The 20,259-nt window shown below is 39.5% G+C and overlaps 2 protein-coding genes across 6 annotated transcripts; one reads left to right on the forward strand and one right to left on the reverse strand.

Annotated features, from left to right (window-relative positions):
• Nucleotides 1–837: 837 nt before the first annotated feature.
• LOC122059493 (elongation factor 2) lies at nucleotides 838–5,887 on the reverse strand. Its single transcript, XM_042622279.1, has 4 exons — nucleotides 5,755–5,887; nucleotides 4,253–4,308; nucleotides 4,075–4,162; nucleotides 838–3,551 (listed from the first exon to the last, which is right to left on the reverse strand). The coding sequence occupies exons 2-4, from the start codon at nucleotides 4,253–4,255 to the stop codon at nucleotides 1,111–1,113; spliced, it is 2,532 nt and encodes an 843-aa protein (XP_042478213.1). The 5' UTR covers nucleotides 4,256–4,308; nucleotides 5,755–5,887; the 3' UTR covers nucleotides 838–1,110.
• Nucleotides 5,888–10,082: 4,195 nt separating this feature from the next.
• On the forward strand, nucleotides 10,083–19,787 carry LOC122058663 (DNA replication complex GINS protein PSF2). 5 transcript variants are annotated; one of them, XM_042621308.1, is made up of 11 exons: nucleotides 10,083–10,340; nucleotides 10,832–11,542; nucleotides 11,642–11,749; nucleotides 11,960–12,067; nucleotides 12,289–12,363; nucleotides 12,454–12,568; nucleotides 15,391–15,490; nucleotides 15,545–15,602; nucleotides 15,703–15,795; nucleotides 17,218–17,370; nucleotides 19,556–19,787. In XM_042621308.1, the coding sequence occupies exons 4-11, from the start codon at nucleotides 12,020–12,022 to the stop codon at nucleotides 19,574–19,576; spliced, it is 663 nt and encodes a 220-aa protein (XP_042477242.1). In that variant the 5' UTR covers nucleotides 10,083–10,340; nucleotides 10,832–11,542; nucleotides 11,642–11,749; nucleotides 11,960–12,019; the 3' UTR covers nucleotides 19,577–19,787. The 5 variants fall into 5 exon arrangements, with proteins under 5 accessions (XP_042477242.1, XP_042477245.1, XP_042477246.1 ...); XM_042621311.1 differs by having other exon boundaries at nucleotides 10,832–11,491; nucleotides 11,592–11,749; XM_042621313.1 differs by having other exon boundaries at nucleotides 10,092–10,340; nucleotides 15,572–15,602.
• The last annotated feature ends 472 nt before the right edge of the window (nucleotides 19,788–20,259 follow it).

Raw genomic sequence — 20,259 nt, forward strand, 5'->3', positions numbered from 1 at the left:
AGATCTTAGTCTATCACATGGGCACGGACATTGGTGGTGGTGGTGGTCCTTTTCCAAAGCTTGTAGATATCATAAAACCACCCAAGGGATATCCACCCAGTTGGAGGCCATATCTGGTGGTGTCCTGTGATGACTTGCTCTACTTTCTTAATTTATTTGAACGTTGGTTGTAATTTCCATATTTATTTCTCAAGAGTCCATTAATTTGATCCTTCTTTTGCATTTACTTTTATAAATTCTTCTTTAGTATGTCTAACTTGTTATTTACGATGTCCAATCCATTTTTCTTTGAAAAATAGTATGGACCATGTGAATAATCCAGTCCTTCAGTCCATACTGAGATTCTGATCCCTGGGTATGGTGTGATTGAAAGGAAGAGAAATTTGAAGTTTAATGCAATGAATTTCTTTTCTGAAGGAATGTTATCTTCCACCTTTACACGTAATAAATAAAACCTCCTCACCAACTCATTCGCTGTTGGAGAGCAGATAGGCAGAAAGAAATAGGGGGTTAACCCTTTCCTTCTCTCAAACCTTGGAACAAAGGAAAAGAAACTAAATTTAGTTACAAGAATGTGAATGTCAGGTTAAGAGGAAGATATCGAAGATGTCTGGGTTGAACAACTTCAAAACTAATTTCTTCCACACCCACCCCCCCTGGAAGATTGGCCATTTTTTTAGCCAAAACCATATTTTCATTATCCCGAGTAGCATAAAAAATCATCATAAAAAAAAAAGCATAAATAGCTATCATATCATCAAAAAAAAGAAGAAAAAATTATCAAAATCATCTGTTAGTTTAGGTGATGCAGCAATAAACCATATCATCAAAAAAAGATGAAAAAATTATCAAAATCATCTATTTAGTTAAGGTGATGCAGCAATAAATAGATCCAAATGTAAACCAAATACGTAATACAGTAACAAAATCACCACTGTTCTTACAACCACAGAACCTACAAGAAAACTGAGATACCACATTTGCCAGAAAACTCAACAGGAAAAAAAAAAAAGCAGAAATATAATTGTGCAAAAAAAAATTTTTTTGCTGCACTTAGTCATCTCTTCATCAATATCTTAAATCTGCCAAAATGACATTGGGTTGACAGACTTATAGCTTGTCCTCAAACTCAGAGAGTGGAGTCATCTGCTCCTTCAAACCTTTCCTCTTCCTAATATCAGCAATCAGCTGCGCAGCTTGGCTTCCAGGCTCCAATGGATCAGAAGACATGGGGTCCCAATGATCAAACACACACTGGGGGAAAGCCTGCCCTGAGGTTGCAGCCCTGAGGGTACTTGAGAACCCAAATGACTCGACGACAGGGAGGTAAGCCTTGATGTTGTAAAGTGGAGTACCTGGTCTCTGCAATTCCTCAAAGACGTGGCCACGCTTCTGATTCAGAACCCCATAGATACCACCAAGTGCCTGCTCTGGTGCCTGGATCTCCACCAGGTAGACTGGTTCTAGAAGCCTGGGTTTGGCAGTGATCTGAGAAGCATAGATGACCCTCCTGGCAGTTGGAATGATCTGACCACCTCCTCTGTGGATGGCATCAGCATGCAGTACCACATCACAAACCTCAAAGCAGATACCTCTCATGTTCTCTTCAGCCAATGCTCCCTCCTTTGAAGCCCACTGGAAACCAGCAACAACTGAATCCTTGATTTCATTCAGATACTGTACTCCCTTACACATATCTACGACCATGTTGGGTCCAGTGGTCTCAGGCCCAAAACACCAGATCTTCTTCGCAAGATCCTTGTCCCACCCAAACTCCTCAGCCAAGATCTTTGAACGAACTTTAGGATCATCTCTCGGACCAATACGCCCATCATCAATAGCCTCTGCAAGCCCTTCCTCCAGGGGCCTGGCCTCCATGTACAGACGGTTGTGCTTGTTTGGTGACTTGCTCATCACAGTTCGGGATGACTTCTCAATGACGGTCTCCCGGAAAGAAACAACAGGATCAGACTGAACAATCTCAGCACCACCCATAAAGTCTTCTTGCAAATCCTTCAAACAGATCTCAAGGTGGAGCTCACCAGCACCAGCGATGATGTGCTCACCAGACTCCTCTATTGTACACACCACCATAGGATCCGACTTCGCCAGACGTTTTAGACCTTCAACGAGCTTTGGAAGATCTGAGGCAACCTTGCATTGTACAGCCACACGCACAACAGGTGAGACAGAGAACTTCATAGCACGAATTGGATGTGCATCAACTTCCTTCTCATTTGTCAGCGTTGCATTTTTGGTAATGAACTGGTCAAGACCAACCAAAGCCACAGTGTTACCACAGGGAACATCCTCAACTGATTCTTGCCTCTTTCCCATCCATATAACAGTTCTCTGCACACTCTTGACATACAAGTCCTTCTTCTGACCAGGGACATAGTTTGGTCCCATAATTCTAACCTTCAAACCAGTGGAGACCTTTCCAGCGAATACACGACCAAAAGCAAAGAACCTACCTTTGTCAGAGGCCGGAATCATTTTGGACACATAAAGCATAAGAGGCCCCTCAGGATCACAGTTTCTAATTGCATTAGCATACACATCATCCATGGGACCTTCATACAAGTTCTCAACACGATACCTCTGAGCCTTGGAAGGTGAAGGAAGGTGTTCAATCATCATTTCAAGGAGTGCAGTGCTAGCTGGGAGCCAAGTTTGCATCACACGCTTCATCAAAGCTTTCCCAGACAGGTCTTTCTCATCAGACTTCATGGTCACACCAAGTTTCTTCAACATTGGCCACAGCTTGTCTTTCTGATCATTCATGCAAGTATTGATTATCTGCTTAATAGGTTCGTAACAGAACTGAACGAACCCCCTCTTGCATGTGGGTGACCCAGTGCTCTTGCTAGTCCATTTCTTGGTAGCAGGATCGAAGTAGTTCTCACCCCAGAGCCTCTCCATCATCTTTAACTCGTCTACACCAAATTTGGATGCATACATCTTGGCAAAGTTGGTCAAGGTGAAGGCCCAACCGTGCAGACCAGCAGAAAAGGCAACTGTACCTTTCTCAGGGTAAACTTGAACATCCCCAAGAAGTGGATCCTCATATGTGGCCATAATCACATTAGCATTCTCAATGACCCTCTGAAAGGTCTGATAAGCCTCTTCTCCATCAACCTGAAGCTCCAGGAAGCACCTGTCCATCTTGTTTACAGTCAAAACTGGCCTAATCCTCTCACCAAGGGCCTGTCTCAGCACAGTCTCAGTTTGAACACAAACTCCCTCAACACAATCCACCACAACAAGTGCACCATCAGTAATACGAAGGGCAGCTGTAACCTCGGATGAGAAGTCAACGTGTCCAGGGGAATCAATCAGATTGATCAGATACTCATTCCCCATACGTTCTCCCTTGTAGTTCTTCAGAGATTCATCTGACATTTCATAGTACAGAGAAATGCCAGTCGACTTAATAGTAATACCACGCTCTGCCTCATCCGCACGGGTATCAGTCATCCGAACATCTCCTGCAACTTCTTGTGCAATAATTCCAGCGGCTGCCACAAGAGAATCTGTAAGAGTAGACTTCCCTGCCAAGTTCAACAAACAATGTCAGACCACGAAGGAATCATAACATTTAAAAAAAAAAATCAAAAGACAAAGGGAGAGATTAAGCAAAAACTACACAAACATTTTTATCAAGAACTGTTCGCTGTATTTAACAGCACACAACAGAGGACATTATAAACAAAGAAGACTGATGCCACTTCAGGAAGATGTGTATCTTTTCCGGGTGAGCCCTGGGTGGATATCCCAGAAAGATACCAAATCATTAAACAGTGGAGACTTTTTCTGGCACAGATAAACATACTTATTCCTAGAAAGAATGTCTACCTAGACCATTGGCCCACATCATCCAACCAGGTTTTGGCAAAGCCATGATTCTCAACTTTAAGTCAATAGATTTTCAGAGTATAGTCCTTTCTGCCCTAGTTGAACAGCATACATAACCATCGAAAAGAGGGGCTGGGAAGAGCCTAGAAACATATAGGCTGATACAGTTTAATAGTCAATAATTAAAATTAAAAAAAAAAGGCAAAGAATATTTGATACCATGGTCCACATGCGCAATCACAGACATATTACGAATGTTATGTTTCAGGTCCATAATCCTGCGAAGCTCTTCTGCTGTAAACTTCACCTGCACAATCAAATTAATTCCACAATTAGCACTGAGAAAGAATCACCAAGGTGCCCAATGCAGGACATTATTTAAGAGCAGTAGTCTTACCATCTTGACGGCTCTTAGTTAGCAACCCCCGATAACGAAGATATAGCAGGTAGTATCTGCAACAGTTTTAAAGAGAATATAATCAGAGCAATCCCAGAAATCAATAACAAACTATTAGAAAAAAACCTCGGACTACAAATAGATTAAAAATGCATGCAAATAAGAATATATACACAGGTCAGAATCCTCCCATAATGGGAAAAGTTGGGATAACAGAGTAAAATTCAAACAAGTACAGGAATTGGAATTCATAGCTATAATTTACCCTTAAAGAGCATATATCAGATTTTTACGATGAATAGGATGTATTCAAAGGGTGGAGGAGGGAAACAATCATGAGGTCTTCAATTTTTTGAAACCTTCAGAATAATGAAAATGGAAGTAAATATCAGTATACAGGGAATTGCCTCCTAGAGTGGTGGTAGCTTCCAGTGGCAGTAGAGCGCTGCCTAAGTGCAAAGGAGAGGTCTCTTGTTCAACTCTTCCCTTCCCCCACCCAACCCCACCCCACCCCACCCGCCATGTCTGCCCTCTCCTCTTGGAGCTGGAGAGTCCACTGGCCACCCTCTTAGTGGCCAATGAGCACTCAACGGTTTTGACCCAAAAAAGTACCTAACCCAAAACAGAAATCATAGAAGCCTACAATTGACGGGGGAAAATAGCATTAAGTAATCAAACAAAATACACAAAACCATTATTCTATATATAAAAAACATAGTTTGAACTGAAAAATAACAGTAACCAAAAAAAGAGAATCTTCCAGACTGAAATACAAAATAACAGAAAAGAAGAAACAAGATTAGACAACATAGACTGGGAAACTAAAAGGACAACCCTGCATATACTTCTAGATGCTAACTAAAACAAACACCGATCGGATCTAACCTGCAAACTCTAGAGCTGAGGTCTTTCAGAACACATACACAGATATTAAGTGGAAAGACCATATCAACAAAATGACAAAACCCTTAACATTCAGTAACAATCATAATCTATCCAAATATCCACGGCATATAGCACAGAAACTGGACGAACCAAAAGCTGAGAAGCAAATATCTTTATTCTTTATCAAACAGCAAACCAAACAGAAAGCAAAATTAACGCTCATAAACCAAAGAACCACCGTAGAACAGGCGCATAAAAAGCAGAAAGCAATATTCACATATGATTATAAGAAATAAAAATATATTCCCACCATGGTTACTAATCTGACTTCCATTAAAACAGCTACCAGATATCAGTAGCTCCGATCAAAAACATGATCGAACAACCAAACCCATAACATCTTGTAAAATCTAAAACTTGAAACAAAGAAACAAATCGTACTCCTTAAAATGATTTCCACCACATCGAAGCAAACTCAAACAGAGAAAACCAATGAAATGAACTTTAAACTAATACACCAGATCTACGAATCCCAACACCTACGAAACACGAACTTATCTGTGGATTGCACAAAGCAAAGAAATCCATGGAAAACTGTAAAAGGGTCCCAGCCTTACCTCGGAAGAGCAGAGCCAAGAATGAGAGCGAGAAAAACTCTCAATTTCGTTGCCTAGGCTGGAAGCTTAAAGGGGTTGAGAAACCCTAATATTGTTGGGGTTCAGTGTATCTTAACCGCTGGATATAAAGAGCAGTTTCTAGCCGTTGAATTTTAGATATTTAAAAACCTTTTTAAGTCACACACATTCATCGAAATATCTCATCTCTTATATGGTATATGCTTCTTGCGCACGGGGTGACGGCCTTCTACCACTTGTGCCACGTATTTTATCTTATTTACATTTGTTTCCTCGTATGTTTCTATTTTCTACATTTTTCACCATCCAAGAAATGACGATTCTTAGCAAAAAGGTCCTTCGGTTTAGTTGTAAATGATTTCTAGTCCTTAAACAAAAATAACACAGATGGTTTACGGGCATAGAGTGGATTCCAAAAGTCAAAAGGGTCAACTTGTGGAATCATGTAATAAAAAAGGATATTTTTTAGTATATAAATAGTGTGAGTTCCCCACGAGCTAGTGGACGAGGAATTTACATGTTGCACTAACGGGTGTGGAGAATGGTATCATCTACTAGGGTCCACATGATTAGTGTATAAGAGAAAATAATAAAAAACTTCATATAAGAAGGAGAAATATTCCTATAATGTTCAGTGAAAATTTATTCTTACAGTCTGGGTCATATATCCACACCGTAGTTTAAAAATTTGATCAAATCGGCCAAGATCACTCAAATCATAGATCAGAGTGGTTTGGCCAAGATTAATCCCCAATCTTCATCAATCCGATAACTATACATTGGTAAGATATAAAGGTAAAAGGATAAAAACCCCAACATCTTTTTTTTTTTTAAATAAAAGCAAATCCTTTTTAATCCAGTCTGATATCAATTCGATCCATATCAATATTGATTGAGATCGATCCCAAGATTTAAAAATTGGCTTACAGTGACATCTTCTCTATTTAAACAAAATGTGAGCCCCTTTATCGAATAAAATATCTACTACACTATTATTAATGTGAATTTTCACTCTTATATCGTGAAAAAACTCTACACATAAAACAAATTGGTGGAGTATGCATGTTTCTTGTCTTCCAAGAAACCTAAAGCTCAAGCACTAGTTTCAGTTTCATCTAACTTGGTCGGATTCAATAAATGCAAAGAAGAGAAGCAATAAAATAAGAGATAAAATAAATATATAATCTCCTCCAAGTGCTTATGTATCCCACGGTTCATATGGCATGATTCTCACCTCTTTGACTACAAACTCCAACTCTATTTCTATCACTCGTGTTTTATTTGTTCCTGTCTCTTCCCCTTATGTGGGTTGGGTGTTCTTTTCATGCATTTTATGCCCCAGTCTTGCCCATGTAAGATGATCACATTCTCTTCTTTGAGTCCTTGGCTTAAGTTATATGATCCCACACATGCATACATGACTATTGAGGGGCATCAGTTTGGTTTGATTTGTTTTTTGCCAGTTTATATTAGTCCATATTGAAATTTTACATCCTAATTTACCACTGGTGGTATCAAGCTAGGTTGGGTTTGGTTAGGCCATTTTGGTTGTTCTCACTTTAAGACATTGTACTATGACTAGCCCATTTAAGTAATACGTCCTCATAAGCTAGGCATAGTCCCATTTATAAACAGTCGATCGGTTACTAGTAAATAAGTGGGCTATACGGGCTTTAAACATGTTGTGCTAAGTTGGCCTATTAAGTGGCCAATTCTGATTGGGTACCTATCGAGTAGCAACTTGCACCTTGAATGACTGAATGTTAGTATGGTTGGACTTGAGCCCGACACGTTTTAAGAAAATAAACGGGGTCCATTATGGATTTTCCTTGATTGGGCCATGAATTGACAACCCTATGACTACCACAATGGCATATGTATTAATGACGTTATTACTCATATAAGAAGGCGCACAAGCCAAGTTATATAGAAATGTACATAACTTATATGAGAAGGTATTTGAATATGTCACCATACATATATGGAGAAACTCCCACAACTCTATTTAACACCAAACTGAAGAATGCAATCCTCAATCGATTGAAATAGGCACGAGAGGCCTATTAAGGCCATGAAAAGGGACTTGTACAGCTTAAAAACACACAAGTAAGATACTTGGATCTTGTGCCAAAAAATAAAAATAAAATAAAATACTTGGATCAATAGAGCCCCGTGTATGTCTCACATAGATGTAAATAACTATGTATCCATGAAGAAATGCATTCTTAACTCCAAGTTATTGAATTGATCACAATCAGTAAACGGTAACTCGATTGCACTCTTTGCTTTGCACAAGCATTAATTGTCGAATAGACTAGACTTGGGTTCTTTGCTTCTTGGATGCTTTGTGAACAACCTTTCCATTGGTTGCACCTTCTTCTCAGTCTTATCCTACACAAGCCACATGAACTTACCCCTTTTCACGTATAGAGGCTATCTTTATACCAGCACCAATTGTTCTTTCATGTGACATATCGAATAAGGATTACAATATGTAGACGACGAGTCACATGTCAAGTTCCAACCTAAACAAACTTTTCAACGTGGCAAAAAAAGTATTGAAATTTTAAGACTATCCATTAGATTTGCCACATCTTCCAAATGGCAAAAACTTGGGTGTTGGTGTATACATTGTTAATGTCCTTAATTTATTTTGGTTTCTTCATGTCCTCCACCAATGTATTCATTTTTGTCTGTAACAGTGTAATTGAGCCACCTTTTGAAAACCCAAAGCAAGCCCAGCCTGCCCTAGGCAATGGTCCCTATAACAACATATATTTGAGACCAAAGTGAAGGTTGGAAGCTCTGCTTCTTTCCTTTTTTGGCTTTTGGATTTTCATTGCCTTGTGTAATATATTGGACTCGTTCCTTGCTACACGGCTTGCCTGTAAGAGGTAAGCGTAGTCCTCTAACTTATGCTAAGCTGGGGCAAACTAGCAAACATCGATAGTAGTGTATACGCAAGAGAAAGTGCAACATCGTGAAACCATTCATATAATGGCATCTACGCACAATTAGTGGCCGGGCAGCACTAGCACGAGAAAGGTTGGGAAATCTCAACCCAAAATGGCATTGTCGAGGGCAAGCAAAGCTTGACCTTTGAGATAATAATATTTCATCTTATTTTTTTTGTTCTAACGTAAAAAAAAAAAAAAAAAAAGAAAAAAAGAAAAAAAGGGTTCTTCTATTAGTCATTACAAGACTGCAATTTCTTTCTTCTTCTTATTTACTTTTAACTGTTGATTTATGTCTTTTCTTACAAAATGTGAAAGTAGTGTTTACAAATCTTTTTTATGGAATTTATTGGGTTTGCCCCTCTCCTACCATGAAGTGCCCTGTTAAATGATAAGTACAACGGGTTTGCCATATCGTAATCCTTGACTTTTTGAATGAAGTTATAATTACATAAAAAAAAGATTATAATTTGTGCGTGAGGAAGATGCAGGGGGCGGCCAGGGAAAAGAGAGAGATAGAGCTTAAAGGGGAGAGGAAAGCAGTGGGAATTGGGGTGGGGGGTGATCGGATTGAGCATTTGAGTTAGGCCGAGTGGGAATTACTTTGGAGAGAGAGATGGCCATCACCATCCTATATCGGTGATTCAGTATGGACCAGAGGTAAAACTGTTAAAAAAAAAATATTATGGAAAATTAAGGGTAAAACCGTGTGAATCGTTTATAAATTTTCACTCACAAGCCGATAATTGGATGTCACCGTGGGAGCCTCATTGCCACTGCGCCTTCTCTGTCTCTTGTTTCTAGAGCCTAGACCTTGCAAATGGATGTCTGGCCTTGCAAGATCCACGTGGATGCCACCAAATCATACTAACAAAGGAGTTCAACACTCATTTTCTTCCTCGGCCAAACATGAAGTCTATTTCAGCTTTCTTTTTTTTTTTTTTTTGCCATAGAGAGCATAGAAGCCGACCAGGGCGGGCTGGTCTGCCCAAGGTCCCAGAAAGAAGGTAGTAGGGTAAGGGTTGCTGGCCATGAAGGACTGCAGCCGGCTGTGCTAAAGCTCGGCCAGCCGGTCTACGGAAGGCATGGATGCCATGGGCTGGGTAAGCCTCAAGGTCACGAGGGCGAGGTGAGGACTCAAGAGAATCTGAAAAGGGCAAACCCATCTTGTGAACTGGGCTTACGATCCCCATTGGTGTCGGACACGAAAAACCCATATTATAAATTGGGTTTTGATTCAGAAGCCAACGCCTATTCGTCCTCCCAACCCCACCCCTAATGCCACGTCTGCCCTCCCTCCCATCCCAATCTGAAACCCTTCATATAGAACAAAGAAGAAGAAGACTGCCTTGGGTACAGATCCTCTCCAATTCTCTAAATGGGCAATATTTTACCTTTAACGTTCAACATGTGTCCCTGACGACGTGGACGGTGATGATGCGAAGAGAGACATGGACTTACAAAACCTCTCCAGATCCGGTTTTTTGGCCCGCATCCATTTCCTCTCCCCGGCTCTTTTCCCCTTTAACATCTAAAACCGAAAAGGGAAAGGAGGAACCTAGGTCAGCACTCTGGTCAACCTTCTTCTCCGGCGGCGGCTATCACTCCTCCGAGGTTCGAGCTTCTCCCTCTCTCGCATTCTCGCTCTATCTCTCTCGATCTATCCCCCTCTATGGCTTCACAATTCTCGCTTGGACGGTTGTTATCTTGTTCTCCTTGGCAGAACAGAGGGAATATAGTGTCGTAGAGGCATCCTTCTTGCCGCGGAAACTGCTGTTCTTCAGTAGATAAAGCAGCAGCTGGATGGCCTTCGACCGTCCTATCGCAGTCTTGTTCTCCTCCACCTGCGAGAGGCGGAGCAGGGCACAAGCTTTAAGTCGTTCGTCGACTTTCCTGGCCGATACTGGACACAAATCCCCTATTTTCTTTTTCCTCTTCCTTCCTCATCAAATCTATGACCTAATCGCCAAATTTGTTTTCTTTCTTTTCAAGTTCCTCGCCGTAATAGTGTTTATTTGCCAATTTTCTCCTCGATTATTAGAGATCTCTTGGATTTAAATTGATTTGCATGTCAATAGCATTGTTCTGTTTCTTACTTTACACAGGTCGGAACTTAGAAATCTACAGAGTGGAAACAAGATCGTTCCTAAAAGAAATTGAAGTGAACATATTGCCACCAACCGGTGAATGCGATGAAGAAGCCCAGATTTAAAATTGAAAAGGGGCGAGAGTCGCGGAGATGGTGGATCCAACCTTATGGATCAGGTTGCTAGATCGGGATCCAGGGTGTTGGGATGAGTTCGGAGACTTAACATGCTATCACGTGACAGCCAGTAGCAGATTGAATGGCATCTTCAACGGTTGAGATTTTAGATTAATGAATGAACGGTTAAGATTAAAATGTAGCTCTTATAAGTTCCAAATGCTTAAGCGCTGCTGCCTCTCTCATCCATTTTATATCTCAAACGAAATTAAAATCTCCCGCCAGCGGATCCGCTCTCAGAGATCGATAGATATAGACCCAACGAAAACTGAAATTGCCGTTCCTGCCTCCTCTCCTTCTCTTCAAGCCCCTCCCCCTCCCCCTCCCTTCTGCAGCTCCTGTCTTCACTCTGCACAACCAGACCCAAAAGTCATCCCAAGATGACTTAAAACGAAACACCTCTACCATGTTTTTCATTTTCCAGATGAGTTTCCAGAAACAAATAAAGGAGTTGTTCCGTGAAAACCCGAATTTCGCTCGCAGTTGTTGAGGAGAAACTTCAGTATAGTGCTTGGCTTGACTCCTGCTGGCCATCTTCTTCTTTGCGTCCTGAGTATGCATCTCTCTCTCACACTCACTCTCTCGTCTTCTTCTTCTTATAGGTTTTGAAAAGGGTTTGATTTTCCTTTTTCTTGGTGGAGGCCAATTGCAGATCTAGTGGGATTCAACGGTTGTTGCGATTTTCGGTTCTTTGAATTCAAGGGTTTCTGAAGAGTGTACTGTGAAGTTCGTCGACTGATAAAGTAGATTTCACATCGAGGTACCTATTTCTTCTTGTTTTTTCCTCTCCATTTTGCTCTGAAGATAGAGTTCATATACTTTCTAGTGTGCATATAGGCTGTGCTGAGCAATTCAACTTCTTTCAAATTGTGTGTTTCGCTTTCGTCTCCCTTTCCAATCTCTCTCTCTCTCTCTCTCACTTTAATTTACCTGAGATAGGTGCGAAATATTTCATCTATTCTTGCTGCAGGTTGTTGCAATTGTAGAGTTGCAGCTGTGTCACGAATCTTAGTCTGCCAAATTTGCTGAAATGGCTGGGCAATCTGACCCTCATCTGTCACTTTTTTCCTCAGCTGAGGTATCTGATATATATATATATATATATTGACTGAGTGATCTTTAATTTCCTCTTATTTTATTTATTTATTAAATTTTCAGGTAATCAATCATATTTGACTTTAGTAGTGATATTTTAAATATGTTCAGTTAAAATCTATGTTTATTCTATTGTTCTGAAGTTTTGTGTTAATGTTATTGTCTTGTTGAGATGAATTATTTAGATGGAATTCGGATTTTCAGGTGGAGTTTCTTGCAGAAGATGAGACGGTGGAGATTGTCCCCAATATGAAAATGGATGCGCTTAACTTTTTATGTGTATTACATCCTGTCTAATCATCTTTTAATTCTCTTCTTTTGGAGAGATTATTTTTTCTGTGTCTAATATGTGGCTTAATTCATCAATAGGGTGATTATGGCCCTTTCTATCCACAAATAACCACTGAAGTACCACTATGGCTGGCAGTGGCTTTGAAGAAGAGAGGAAAATGCACTATTCGGCCTCCCCAGTGGATGTCTGTTGGTGAGGCTTCATCATGTCGTTTATGTTGCCATTATCCTCATCTTTTAGATACTTTGGTCATCAATTTTTCCAATCCTTTCTATGATCTAAGACACTAAGATTTATGCCATTGATATTAGGATTGAAATTTACACCAGGGAGAAGGTATTTGACCTTTTAGAGAAAGTCAGAAACTAAATCATAGTCAAAGTGTTAGTGTTTAATTTAGCTGACAGATTGAGGGTTTACTTCTAATCTGGTGGGTATGGCTGGAGGAGATTTTCAATGCAGGATCCTTTTGGGGCTTATCTTGGGTCATGAATTCCTCTTGTGTAGGAACGTGTTCCTAGGTAGTTCACAAGCATCCATGAAAACTAATGACCTTAAACATTTATTATAAGAAGATGACTAGAACTGATGGGCCAAATATGATAGGGATTGCCTTCTCTTTTTAACGAATAACATATTTTATTTTATTTGTTTGGTTGAGAACTATGAATATGAACTTTATGAGGAGAAATTGATAGTTCAATACTGTTACAAGTGTATCATGAAGAAAACTTATTACATTTTCTTTTGATGCCCCAGAACTCCAGGAAATCATAAAAAGAAGGAATTTTTTTTTGGGGGGTGGTTGAGGGATGTCCAGCCTTTGACCCACGCCAACATATCTTATCTTTTAGGTCGCAAAGAACCCAAATCAAAACTATCCTCAAATACAGATAATATCACTTGACTGGGAAGCTCATCAAATGTAGAAAATAAGTGTTGGTGCAGCTCTCTCAAGCATGATTTGCAATGATGCATCTGCAACACTATTAGCCCCTGACTCTTTTAGATCCTTCAGTCTGAATCAAATCATGCTTGAGAGAGTTGCATTGGATTGCCACAGATCCTAGATTGATCATTTGCTAACATGTTGGTCGATCATGCTTTCATTGAAATGAGAGATTTTAGCTTGAGAATGGGTGTTTTAGCTTGTGTGATCAGGGGTATTGCCACAGAACTTCATTACTTTGATCCAGCAATCTAAGAACTAGTACACTGTTATATTCTACTATCAATTATGCCCTTTAAGGGAAGGGCTGACCCAATGCCCACTAGCCATGGTCTTTAATTCTGATATGTTTATTGGAGCTGAGAAGACCAGATATTAGTCAAATGGCTATGGAATGCAGCTCCAATTGCAATGTTCCCTGGGCTACCTGAATGCAATTGGGAGGGAGAAGGATTCCACTAACTAAAGCTTTGGTGGAGCTTAAATTTTCTGCAGTCTTAAAACGTCTTGAATAAGAATAGCTTTTACTCATTCTGATTGGAGTTTGGTTATTATAATTTACAGTTTAGTCACTAAAAGAAATACTTGCGCTTGTACTCACGCCTGGTGTGAAAGACCGTATTCTCTTTTCCTGTTTATCTTAAGAAATACAGGCATTGTTAAGGCATGATGTAAGAGGATTGATCTTCAAGGGCAGAACTTATCATGTCTCTTTAACCCAGAGTCCTAAAATAAGCTTTGTGTAATAATGAAAATGTTTCCAAAATACCCTGTCCTTGGTGTTGGCTAAACCATATAATGGATGGTATTTATCACGAAGAGTTTGCGTTACCCTCCATAAATCTTCCCATAGTCTTATTCAAGGTTCCAAGTTTTGGGTTTTGACCCTGGCTGAAACTGAAACTTGGGATTGGGCTAGTTGAAACCTAAAAAATGATTTTTTGACCCCTTTCTTTTGATGCTGCCTATTTTTACCATTTTACACCTATTCCATAAATCAGTTTCACTGAGAGACCACCCAAAATGGTACTTGTGGTTTGAACCCAAGTTTGCTAGTGTATGCTGAATGCTATTGTACACTAGCCCTATTGGGGAAAAAAACCATTACCTTTCATCTCCAATCATGCAAATTCAAGCTGTGGAAGGTTGAATGAATAGAAGAATGCAAAAAAGTGGGAAGAAATCAAGTGATTTGGCAAAAAACTGCAAGTTTTTGGAAAAATCCCAAGGAGCAGTGTCAAAACTAGTATCGGCCCTTGGTTCGTTTTGGTTAGTGTCTAAACTTCAAGTTTTGACTGAATCTTAAAACCATGGACTTATTTACCTTCCTTCCATATCAAATCTAAGAGACATTGATGTAGATACGCACCAATGGAGCAGTCCATACCCATCTGGGTTTCCGGATAGGGATGAACCAGATCTATATTGGTTTTGGGTTTAGTAGGATTTTAGAAATTTACTTTATTTAGGAAGATTGTCTTTGATTTTATTTTATTCACTTTATTTTAGCAAGTTAGGTACACGTAGGATTTAGAGAGTCAATTTGCAATTTGTTTCCTTGTTTATGGTAGTTTCTTATTTCAGTTGAGTTTCTATTTTATGTCCTTTATTTTTCCTTTAAATTGGTTGTAACCAATAGACAAGTCAGATTGAAGAATGAAGTTATGAGTTGATATTGTGGTGTGTGCTTGCGGGCTGAGTGTGTGCAAATCCCTTCTCTCCCCCCCCCCCTTTCTTAGTGTGATCTTCTCTCCCTCTTCCCTACAACTCAGTTTACCTCAGAGATTCTTCCCTACCCCTACCGGCCCTCCATCAATTATGTATCAGAGCCGAAGGATCCCCATCCCTTCCCCTCCATCTCTCTTCTCCCCCTTTCTTAGTGCGATCTTCTCTCCCTCTTCCCTTTCTAATTCTTTTCCAATGGTGTTCAGGAAGTTAGAAGAAATGATTTAGTTTGTATTGTATTGCATTTTTGGTGCATCTATTTACATATGTCAATAGGTGCACAAATGGTATTTCTTTGAAGTTTGATCTGCTATTTATTACTTTCTCCGTCATTGGCTAGAAAAATTAACGCAGGTCTTAGAAGCTGAGAGGGACTCTCCTCGAGAATTTCAGCCGCTGCCTTTCCATTACGTGGAGATTTCGAGACTCCTGTTTGATCAGTATGCACTGGAACCCATCTTTCCTTTTACATTTGTATTATAGCTGTTTTAAAGATGCCAATTTTTATTTATTGACAACAGTGCTCGTGATGACATACCAGACATGTATATGGTGAGCTTGGACACTTTTGGCCTTGTGGTTCTATTTCCTGATGAATTTGTTCATTCGTTTCCATTTTAAAGAATTTGTTTGATATATAGCCTTCTTGCAGGTGAGATCTCTTATTGAGGACATCAGGAATGTTAGATTTCATAAGGTTGAGACTGGCTTAGAGACAATTTCTGCTCGTACACATGCAGTCAAGGTATGACTGATTTTCCCTCCATGTATTTCTTATATTTCATGACTAAGGGTTGGACTTGATTGGCACTGATGGCTATTCTGTGTTTCAGTCATAGAAAGTAAACCCTTCGGCAGTCTAAAAAATTCTGGGGAGATAGTGTAATAGTGTATCCATAGTTGTCAGTTGTCACGGTATCTAGGTTACCCAAGGTGTTGGAGATGCCTGAATGCAAGCGAACAAGGCGTCCAAGGCACCTGGATGCCTAGTCAACGGCTTGGCAGCTCTGATTGTACCTTTGTTCAGTTAAAAAGTAATCTGGCATTTCCTTCAGATGAAAACCCCCTATCTTTTGACTTGTATGTAACCATGTGATTAATCATTACTTGGTGATTTATGGGGCTACCAATTGGATTGATATTGATCTGGATACGATCTGAATTCTATTTTGAGTTTAGCCTTTGGAGAATTTATTATCTGTTGGGATAACTAGAAATAACATCTACATTAAGGACTCACACATACATATAGATAAACCTAGATAGACTTAGCGTAGCTGAGATAAGAATGTTGAGATGGATGAGTGGTAAAACTAGAAAGGATAAAATAAGGAATGAACAAAATTAGAGCTAAATTAGGAGTAACTCTGATCCATGATAAGCTATAAGAAATTTGTTTTAGCTGGCATGGACAGGTGCAATAGAGGCCTTTAGATGCTCCAATATGGAGGAGTGATTTGTTACAGATTGAAGGAGCTAAAAGAGCTAGAGGTTGGCCTAAAATGACTCTAGGAGAAGTGAGGAGATGCATTCATAGCTTAGGCCTGTAACAAGTATGATTTCGAAAAGAAATGACAAAGGGAAAGGATCCATTAGTCGATCTCATTTAGTTGGGATAAGGCTGAGTTGAGTTTAATTGTATTAAGGATGCACACATAGTACTTCGAATTAATGAATTTTTTGAGACACTAATTATTTATATGCGGTCAAATACGTTTCATTTGATACCTTGAAACATAATCTTTCCGTCCAAAATATATGTTATAATAATTTTATAAGAAAGTTATGTAATCATGCCAATAGAAAGGTATTATGTAATGTGTTAAATTGGATTCAAACCTGATATCCTGATCCTTTACCGATCCAAATTCCGATTGTTTTTATAGTGATCCATTGGATTGTTGGACTGGTTCACCAATGATCCAATTCCTTGATGACCTAACATGCAACTATTGCATATGTATCTGGAATGCCGATTTAGTGATCTGTGGGATTATCAGATTAGATCCCCCATTGTCCAATTCGAGCTGACCCCTTGACAGCCATAGTGGGATGAACAAATCATGTAATTTTAGTCATTCACCTATTTAATTATTTATTCATAAAAAATTTTGTTATGTATTTTTTTCATTGCTACTACACCTTTAATTCTTTTAATGCACTGCAGCTAAAAAATCTGTCTGCAATGGAAGTGAATATAGTACGTCCTTTTGTTGTGAGAACCTTGCAAGCTTTCTATAAGCATGATAGTCCACAGATGATACAACACCCAGACAGGATGGCAAACAGGCAACCACAAGTAGCTGATCGTGGACCAAGGGTAAGTTTTCCTTTTTCCCCCTTCAATGATGTGGTAGACCAGGCAATACTGATATTTATAGAATTTCTCAGCTTGCCACACCCATGACTATAATGAATCAATATACTAAAGGTAACTTGAAGCTGTGAAAGAATCATCTTCTGAGAACTCTATTTTGTTTGTTCAACTCCTTGTGTTTGAGAATGAAAGTCTGATTATGACTATTTCAAAATGAAGTTTTTTATTAAACCTAGGATTCATTGGATGCAGTTTCTAGCAGAAATTTCTCATCTCAACATGTGTCAGACACGGACATGTCCAAGCACCTCATTGAACAGTGTGTGAGGAAGGGGGGGTGGGGTTGAGTTGTTGGTGGAAACTGTCTGGGAAAACCAATCCTAAAAGCCTTCCAAAGGTGAGGTTTTCCCTTATTGATTCTTCCTGCCACCCACCTTGTGGAGCCTATTCTTCTTCCTATTGAGGGATTCAGGTCTGAGATCAGGTTCAATTTATACCTAGCGTCAATGCAAGTCCCTGAGAAGTCGAACTAGACTAACTGAATCCCGCTACCAAAATGCAGTCTTGTATCCTCAGGATGCTGATGAATCATTCTAACATCACTTTCACTTGATAATGTTCTGCTCCATTCCCTATTTGCTACTCTCTTTTTAAATCCTTGTAACTTATTAATCTGTCCACAAAACTCTTTCCACATTCCAGTTATCGAGATAAAACCCCCAGTGTAACTTATTGTCTGCCCACACTCCATCATTATAGAATTAGCTTCATGCTATTTGGTCTAGTATGGGGTTATTGTCTCCTTTGACAGTCATTGATATTTGATCTAATCTCCTGATTCCCAATGTCTCCCTGTTCATGCTGTTATCCTCCTCCCCCCACATATTCTTGCTGGGGCTATTGCAACCTCATCATAACCCATCCTGGAGTCTTTAGCAAAGGCCTATTGAATTTGAAACTATGTTTTCTGTCATCACCAATCTTCTTTTTTGTTTCCCACATTGAATCTTCTTTGCTACCATTAACACTTTTTGCCTCTCGCGTCTTTCTATCCAACTGTGAGAACTTGTTGCCATTCCCTGAGACTAATTAATCTCTTTCCTGGTCGGACTCACTCGCCCACTTTTCATGGATAAGTTGTGTTGTTTATGATAGTGTTTCAGATTTTCTTTACACTTTGATCTACTCTACCAGTGGGTGGTATGAGTCAGGATCATAGTTGTCATGGCATCTGGGCTATTCTAGGCATTGGAGGGGGCCTGGACGCGTCTTGACGACAACTGTGATCAGGATTAGATCAATTGCTTTTAGGTCATGGTTCAACTAGTGCTCATCTAGGCATGTATGCCGGCAACATAATGCGCTTGGACGATTGCCAAGTTTATATGTATAACATGCTGTTTTTTATCATTTACTTGTTGAGCAATATTATGCATCAGAATGCACGTCGTTTTATTATTTTTATTTAGGGAAAACCTGATTAATACCGAAGCAGGGTTGCAAACAGCGTTAACATTACTTTCTGCCTTGTGATGTACATTTTCTTTGAAAGGGGGTAATTTGGTAATTTTATTTTACTCCATCCATTTTCCTCTCCCAGCCCTCAATGTCTCTCCTTCCCTTCTGCTGAGTAGACCTGCTACTCGGAGCTTTTTCTGGTGGCCCTTGTCTGATCATCTCTCCATGGTCACCACTGGTATTGTCTATTCGTGTCTAATGACTGCTCTCCTATATCTCTGGTGGTTTTTGTATTATGAACTCCTGATGTGATTTTCCGGTGGCAATAATTTTTTTAAGTAATACCAATGGTCTAATTATGGATTTAGATGTGGCTTAAATTGGTGTAATTTGGCATAACCAAATGCAATTGCTCCCCATCCCCCCTGTTACTTCTACAGTTAGAAACAGTGTCACAGGTCTCCTGAGTGCCTCTACAATAAGTCATTTAAGAGTGTAATGGTCCTATGTTATTAGATTGTATGCTTTATGATAGGGGCATAAAATTTGTTTTATTATCTAAATCATATATGTATATTTTTAATTTGTAAATCGTACTGGTGTTGATATAGTTGTCGGTGCTATTGCTGCAATAGTTTTACATATCGCAGATTGCCTGTTTTAGCACCTTTTTTTCATGTTTGGAAATGAAATTACAGTTCTTTTTTCTGATAACTGACTCTTTTTCCAGCGGGATTTGCGGCGTCGTTAAATGCCCAAAGCTCTTATTTGGGCTCTGCTGCAACCTGGTTGGTCACTCTCCTAATTACCTCTTCATCTAAACGTATTGCCCTTCTGTTTTGTAAGAAAGTCCTTGCTGGGCCATACTGTTTCTAAGTGTCATCTGCTCCCTATGATTTGAGAACTTGCAAAACACTATGATATCTTTCAGAAGCAATAAATCTTAATTTCTTTATCACTAATATAATTCTCATGGAACTCTATCTCAGATTTTTTCTCTCCATATTTGACAGATACCAGTTTGATACATTAATAACTACCAATTTATGCAGAATTGGAATTATGCGACCTATAGTGTACATGAAAAATTTAGTGAAAGTTTTATACGTTTACTTTCCCTAATTGTAAGCCTTATCTTTTTAGGAGCACTTCAGCTAAACGGTAAGATTGATCCATTACGACCATATTGTCGTGGATTTGAATTGAGAAACAACCTATTTGTAAAGCGAGAGTAAGACTGGGTACATTATGATCCTCCCCAAACCCAGCAGGTGGCTGGAGCCTTGTGTACTGCTTATGCCCTTTTTCTGTCAAGAAGTGGCACAAATTTAATAATCATGGTCTTTCAGCTCCCATCCCTCAAATGCCAAAAGAATATACTTAATGGTGATAACACCAAAATGATAGCCTTTATGTGGCACTGATGATGATGAA

This window comes from Macadamia integrifolia, chromosome 13 (assembly GCF_013358625.1).
Source record: "Macadamia integrifolia cultivar HAES 741 chromosome 13, SCU_Mint_v3, whole genome shotgun sequence".
NCBI lineage: Eukaryota > Viridiplantae > Streptophyta > Magnoliopsida > Proteales > Proteaceae > Macadamia > Macadamia integrifolia.